The sequence below is a fragment of the Strix uralensis genome, chromosome 20, assembly GCF_047716275.1.
Source record: "Strix uralensis isolate ZFMK-TIS-50842 chromosome 20, bStrUra1, whole genome shotgun sequence".
NCBI classification, from domain to species: Eukaryota; Metazoa; Chordata; class Aves; order Strigiformes; family Strigidae; genus Strix; species Strix uralensis.
Window position 1 is genome coordinate 10,101,927 of NC_133991.1, and position 6,995 is coordinate 10,108,921.

The following is a 6,995-nucleotide window of genomic DNA, read 5'->3' on the forward strand; positions in this document are numbered from 1 at the left end:
CATTAGGTGAGGGGTCAAGGTTGAGTTCCCTATGGGTGGCAAAGGGCAGCAGCCCGAGGAAGAGGATGGACAGCCCCAGCCCCAGCCCGCTCCCGGGGGTCCCGGCCCCTGCAGGAACCCGGCACGGGTCTATCCTGACTCTGTCTCTGCTCCCCAACAGGAGTTTTGCTATGAGATAAAGCACGGTGACCTGGCAAAAAAGACCTTGGAAGTCACAGTGTGGGACTACGATATCGGAAAATCAAACGATTTCATAGGTGAGTGGGACACTCCAAGACGGTCTCATTGGCCTCTTTTATTTTTATCTTCACCTTCTGTGCCTCTTTTCTTTTTGTCTGCTGTTCTTTTGCACTTCTCTAGCCTCCCGGTTTGTTCTCCATCCCCATGTTCATTCTTGCTGGGTTTCTGTTCTGCTTTTATCCCTCTCCTGCACCAGTTCTGTTTTTATCCCTTTCCTGCAGCCGGCCCCGCTGCTCCTTGCTTCAGACATCCCCTGCACAAGGAGCACCTGAGCAGGGAGATGTGTCCCCCCCTCCTCATCTGAATAAAAACCAGGTTTAGCGGGGATGTTTCATTTATCTCTGTTAGATGTCCAGGCTTCTTGTGATTTTGTTACTGGTCACTGTGATTTATTGCTAGCAAGTGCCCAGTAGCTCTGACAGCTGCTGCAATTGCAGTGAGCATCCAGCCCCATGGCACAAGGACAAACTACCCGGGGCAGGTCCCAGACCACAGCTGTGAAGGGCTGGGGAAGCCGGGCTGGGGTTGCCCGTGTGTCACATCAGGTTGTGGCACTGGATGCCGGGGGAGCGGCTGCATGACCTGGCTCCGTCTGGTGTCCCGTGGCATCCCCCCGGCATCCATCGCAGGGCTGATGCTCACTCCCACCTCTCCCTCTCTCTTTCTCTCTCTCTCTCTCTCTCTCTCTCTCTCTCTCTCGAGGTGGAGTCGTGTTAGGAATTAACGCCAAAGGCGAGCGGCTGAAGCACTGGTTCGACTGCCTGAAAAACAAGGACAAGAAAATCGAGCGCTGGCACACGCTAACGAACGAGCTGCCAGGGGCCGTCCTCAGCGACTGAGCACCACGGGGCCGCTCCCGGGCGGGCACAGCTCTGCCGGCCACAGCCTTTGGACTTCTCTCGTTTATGGCTTTGGAGACGGGGGATTGTGGTACCGGGGCAGCCGGGAGAGCAGGACACCCCACGCCACGGCCTGGCTGCAGGGAAACCCTTCCCAGGGAACAAGGCAGCGGCGGTTTGTTCTGCTCAGCGGGTCCCATCCCCTGAGGCTTTTCTAAAATGCCTCTTTGCACCCCGACACGCTCACACCCACACGAGCATGCACATGCATGCGCACACACACGTGTGCACACACACACGGACACCACACGCCTGCATGCACTGCAGTTCTGACTCCTCTCCTAACTCTTTGCTATACTGAATTACCTTCTCGCTGCCTTGCAATTCAGTGGCAAAAAATGAATGCATCAGTCTCCGTTTGTGTATCTCATATGAACAAAAGGCATCACTAAAACCTGGGACTATTTTCTCAAGGCAATTGTGCCATATTTCTGGTGGTTTGTCAGTCTCTGTGGTTTGGGCCTAAACCGTCTTTTATGCATTTAAAGCTCCTCCGTTGGAATGATTGTGTCCCCTGATAACCTAGGAAGACCGTTTGCTTTTCTTCCAGAAATGTTGTGCTCGTCCTCTCCACTAACCGATGTGAAGTTGAAAGCGCTGTGCAGCCCACAGCTTCCCTCCCGCGGTCCCCAGGATCAGGTGGCTTCACATTTGCAGAAGTGGGGGGGCAAAATAAAAAGCTCAGTGAAGCCACCGGCCGTTCCTGTTTCCCGGGACCGGCAGCAACGTCTCATGCTGCCCTCCTAATGAAACCATGCCTTCCCGCCCGGAGCCACGCAGCCAGGTTTCAGCACAGCTATTTTTTTCCAGCAAAGCTGGCTTTCAGGCTAAATTTTTCTATCGCTTTTCCCTTATTCATCCTTTTCCAAGTCATGCCATTACCTAAAACCCAAGGAAGGCGCTTTACGCTGCCAGCTGGGGGTGGGCGGTGAGCTGAGCTGCGGGGCCGAGCCGGCGTCATGTTTGCTGAGATGCTCAGCTCTGACCCAGCCGACAGCGTGATCCGTTTTCTGCCTCAAACAGCGGCCAAACCAAACTTCTGTGTACAGCACAGTAATAATTTAATAATATTATTATAATAATCCCAGCTCCTGTCCTCCTTGACCCTCTCTGACTGGTCTCTGCAGCCTCGTCCCACCGGGCGCCGGCTCTCATGCAAACACAACTTCAGCACGTTTGCACAAGAGCTGGTGCACGGTGGGATGAGCTAAAACTTTCTGCAAAATGCTGCACCTTGCCAGAAATTTTTGAAGCCTTTAAACCATGATTTATTAGGAAGAGCTGCTGTTTCCCCACAGGTCTCAATTACCTACAGCTTCTGAGCCCTGCAGCTGGGTATGCATGTGTGTGTTGCCGACTTCTTTTTTTGGAAAACAATCAGATCTCTGGAAACCTACGTTTACTTTTCAAAGTGGTGATTGTGTTACACCTTATTTGATATGGGGGGGGGGAATCCAACATTCATAGGGGCTTTTTTAATAATTTACTTAATATTTGTAATGCATTCTATAGCTATACATGGATTTTATTTGAATGCCAGCAGCGTGTTGGGGAGGATGTTCCCGTTAATCCTCTGTCTGTCACGGGTCCAGCACCTTAAAACCTGGTTTGGGCTGAACTTCCAGGAGAGCTACGGGCACGCCGGGTGGGCTGTGCCTCCCTTTTCTTGCAGAGTTACTTTCAATCTATCATTTGTTTCAGCACATCTTGCCCTGAAACTGGTTTATGGCTGAGGTGGAGCAGGACATGATCTGTGTGAGTGTGGGTTCCTTCACTTTGTATCCCCGTCTTTTCGAAGCAGACAGTCCGTCTGTCCCAGCTGCATGCAGAGTGGTGGTCGTCATGCCAGGCCTTGTGAAATGTTTGATACCGATGTTTTGCTACCATGTGAAGGCTGCAGAAACTGTCCTTACCTGCATCCTAAAAGACTTTTGTATTTCAGTATTATCTGTGTACTTTTTGTCAATTTGTTAATATTTATAATGAGAACTCAAAATAAAAAGGGAAAAAAAAAATAAAGGTCGATGCTGGCAGCACAGCTTTTGAATCTCCCCCCCAGTGCGTGAGCTCAGCACGTCACAGACTTTTCCGATGGAGCACCAAGTGATCTGGAGACACGAGAGGAAGAGCTGGAGCCTGGTGAGAACTCAGGGAGTGGGAGATGGTTTTAAACTAGAGCACTGGGTGCTGCTTGGCTTTATTCTCCACTAATTTCTTGCTGCTGCTGCAAAAAAAAAAACCCAAACCACTGTAGCTGCGCTGGGTGCGTGTGCCCTGCTTTCACCAGGGACCCCACTCTGACTCAGCAGGGTGCTGTGAGGTTGCACAGGGACCACAGGTGCTGCTGGTGGAGAGCAGGAGTGAGATTAGTCAAAGAAGGATTAAAAAAAGCCCTAAAACTCTGGTTTTTCTGAAGTTTCATTAACTTTGCATGAAAAGTCAAAAACTACAAGAGGCTGAGGGGTTTATATGATTTAGGAGCCTATGGATAAGGCTTCTAAGCGCAAGATTTAGTACCACAGACAGCAATGCCCTGAGACTGTTTTAGCATTTTTAAAGAGAGGAATTTGATACCAGCAGCTTGTCTGCCTTCAGAGTTAACTGTCTTTCAAATTTTGATTCTGAACACTTACATTGCTTTCAAACTGGACTGAGCCGCAGTCACAAGATTTAAAGGCTCACTCTCCCCTCCGCAGTTTTGGTTCCATCACACATCATCCACAGGGATGATCCCAAACCACGCCTCGCTCCTCTCCTCCTCCAGCCATCTTACGCAGGTTCTGCGGTTGCAGCAAGCCCAAGCAGGGGCTGGAGGGAAGCAATGCTGGAGGGAAGCAATGCTAATTAACCTCACTAAATGGCCACACGAGCACGCAGTCCCAGCCTGGTCACAGGCCGTCAGAATGGTGATGGGGACTGGCACCGATTTCGGTGACATTTGGGAGACCGAGGGTTTTTTTTTCTCTGAGAACCAAGAACAAAACAAAAAGCCCCAAACCAAGACCACTACAATGACAGGTACAAGGGAGCTGAGACACGGCTGCTTAGAGAATAAATATTTGCTTTTCTTCTTGTCCTCGCCCCCAGCCCCGAGCCTCGATCTCCCTCGCTCTGCTCCCTTTCCTACCTGCAAATGGCTCACATGCCCGAGGCTCAGGGAGGAATTGGAACAGCTCAGTAACATTGTTTTAATTTCATTAATTGGCCTTTCATTCTCTGGGAAGCTGGAAAGCAACATTAGATGGGCCCCTCTGATCTCTGCTGTCTTTTGCTGGTCCTTGTTTAATTGTTCCTGTTAATTACAGCTTTTGTGTCCTTGCTTTATGTTATTAGGATGATTTACATTCATGCTAAACTTAAATCTGGAAAAGTACAAGCAGCTGAAAAACTGAAATCTGAAAACTGCTGCATTCTGGCCTCGATAAGGAGAGCAGCCAGGCTATGGGACTACTTGAAAGGCTCTCTACCAACAGAAATAAAAATTCCCCACATTAAGATTAAAAAAAGATAGAGAAATGGTTCACAGTCCGCTCACAGTCTGACAGATAAAATGGAAAGAGAAATCCAGGAAGCAGAGGAGATTTCAAATGTTGCAAACCAGAGCGATTCATAATTGCGTGCATGTAAAAATGCACGTGTGCTTGCTCCGCTCCGCCATGCTGCTGCAGCCCTCCAAGTTTTAATTAACTGTTACTTAATTGAGCGAGTCGATGAAACATAACAAAACGTCATTGCCCAAAGTGAGCAGGAATGACCCTCAGCTACTTGTCACTCACCAGCCACTAAGGACAGCATCACACAATAAATGGCAGTTTAACTTTTGCATCGTTAGTTGTTACCCTGCGTTCCTTGCGACAGGCTGCACCTAACATGACGCTTTGCACCGCCCCAGGCCGAGCTGAAGTAGGATCTTCTTCCAGCTTATATCAAGAATATAAAGTTCTTCTGCCTGCAGCAAGGAGACAGAACTCACACACAGAGAAAACCTGTGGTTGATAGGAGCCTGGGTTAGAAAATATTAAAACTTTTGCCTGGACAGAACTGTGTAATGCACAAAAGTGACCCCATTTCCCAGGCGCTGGCACTGCTGTTAACCTGAGGTGCAGAACTCAAACTGCAGCCTCCTTCCTGCTGGCACTTGTGCTCAGGCTCTGTCGCTACCATGACATCACTGAAGGGATGAAAGGTTTTTAGCTGACCACTTCTGAAGAAAGTTTGCAGCATCTTCCCTGGAGTAGCTCTATCGGTATCTAGTTGTACAGACAGTCTGATGATGGGAAACACAATTAATAACAAGTTAAAAAAACCCCCACAAACCCAAAACCAAAAAAGAACCCCAAAAAAAGAACCTCCAAAACCAGAAAAAGAACCACATGGTAGCACAATAACCTTGGAAACTTTTATTAGTATTATTAAACCAAATTAACTAGCAGTTACAGACAGGCAGCACTGCCCTACGTGAACAGGAACAAAAAAGCAACATGTGGTACGTGCAGCGGGACGCAGGCAACTGAAATCCCAGTGTCTGCTAAAACAGGACAGGGACAATCTTCACACCTCCTGCACCTGAACAGTATTTCTCACAAGGAAAGTTAAATAGGAAGTTGCTGTGCGCATCAAAATCCTAATCCAAAACTCAATTATATCCAGGGACTTTTTTTTTTTTTTTGGATGAGGCCTACCAAAAGTGTGGTGTAATTAAACAACAGGCACCTTCGTAATACTGACCAGATTTTCTCATACTCTTGTCTAACACTGGCAGGGAATGTATTGCTGCACTTGCAATCTCTGGAGAACACTGCCTTTTTCTCATTAGCTTTTTGCACAGCAATTAATCTCCTTAATCAGTCAAATCAGTTCAACACTAAATCACAAAAGCACTAAGAAAAAAGAAAACAAGAAATTACCTTGTTAAATTTAATGAGCAAGGAAAAACATACACTACATGGGCTGCAACAGTGCTCCACACTCCAGCATGGAAAAAATTTAAGTGCCTGAGCGGTAACAGCAGTCCACAGAATTATAATCATTTTGTCTGTAACGCTGGAAACCGTGTAATGCAACAGAGCAAGAAATTCTTTTGCTTATGAAAGCGTGTATGCGCAGAAAAAACCCCACCACACAGTCAGCTTGGTGAGGGTGTTACGTTCAGAAAACAGTTCAGTTTGGAGATACTGATACTGCCCTTACATGCAAGGATGGTGGAAAACCAATACAAACTGAGTTACAAAGTAGATTTTCTTCTGTTCTTGCTGCAGCAGTTAAAGGAAGTCCAAGCTTTACCATTGTTGATGTGGCCAAAAAGGGTTGCAATCCACAGGCTGTGTACACGCAGCAGAAAGCAGGTGATGTATTAGAATTTACTTGCTATCCATTTTAATCATGGAGGAGAGCTCTGATCCAAAGCAATTATCCTGTAGGGGAAAACATGTTATGCTTTTTTTTTTTTTCTACTATCAAACTACAAGTTGAAGGGAATGGGATTTCATATTGCTCCTTTCGCCTCCTCGGTGTGGAAGACAAGACACCAAAAGCCCAATTTAATTCACAGAGAGGCTCACCTGAATGGCAAAGGCAGCTGTTCCTCTAAGGAGATTTCTGCTCTTCAGGACACGTCTCTAAAAAACACATAAATTCATCTCAGAACCGAGAATGTATACAGCCACACGATGCTTCAGAGAGAAAACTCTGGTTTTGTCAGCACATAGCAGTGTGCTCAATCAAGCACTGCAGATCAAGAGATCTGGTTCATTAAGTTGCACTTGTAATCAGAAATCAGCCTCAACTCGGTTGCTACTGGGTGCGTTACACAGGACCCTCTTTGTGATCAGAAAATCATTCTGTTTTCAAAACCCG

General features: G+C 47.4%; 1 protein-coding gene and 1 long non-coding RNA gene across 4 annotated transcripts in view; one reads left to right on the forward strand and one right to left on the reverse strand.

The window, feature by feature from the left end:
• DOC2B (double C2 domain beta) overlaps positions 1–3,190 on the forward strand; it is a 43,696-nt gene extending 40,506 nt beyond the window's left edge. For all 3 annotated transcript variants that reach the window (XM_074889906.1, XM_074889908.1, XM_074889907.1), the window contains 2 exons: positions 161–257; positions 943–3,190. In XM_074889906.1, the coding sequence (XP_074746007.1) occupies positions 161–257; positions 943–1,079 (234 nt within the window). In that variant the 3' untranslated portion in view covers positions 1,080–3,190. The remainder of the gene's footprint in view (positions 1–160; positions 258–942) is intronic.
• A 2,328-nt stretch (positions 3,191–5,518) lies between these two features.
• On the reverse strand, positions 5,519–6,859 carry LOC141952652 (uncharacterized). Its single transcript, XR_012631677.1, has 2 exons — positions 6,701–6,859; positions 5,519–6,553 (listed from the first exon to the last, which is right to left on the reverse strand). It is a non-coding gene; the product is annotated as an uncharacterized LOC141952652 (long non-coding RNA).
• Positions 6,860–6,995: the final 136 nt, after the last annotated feature.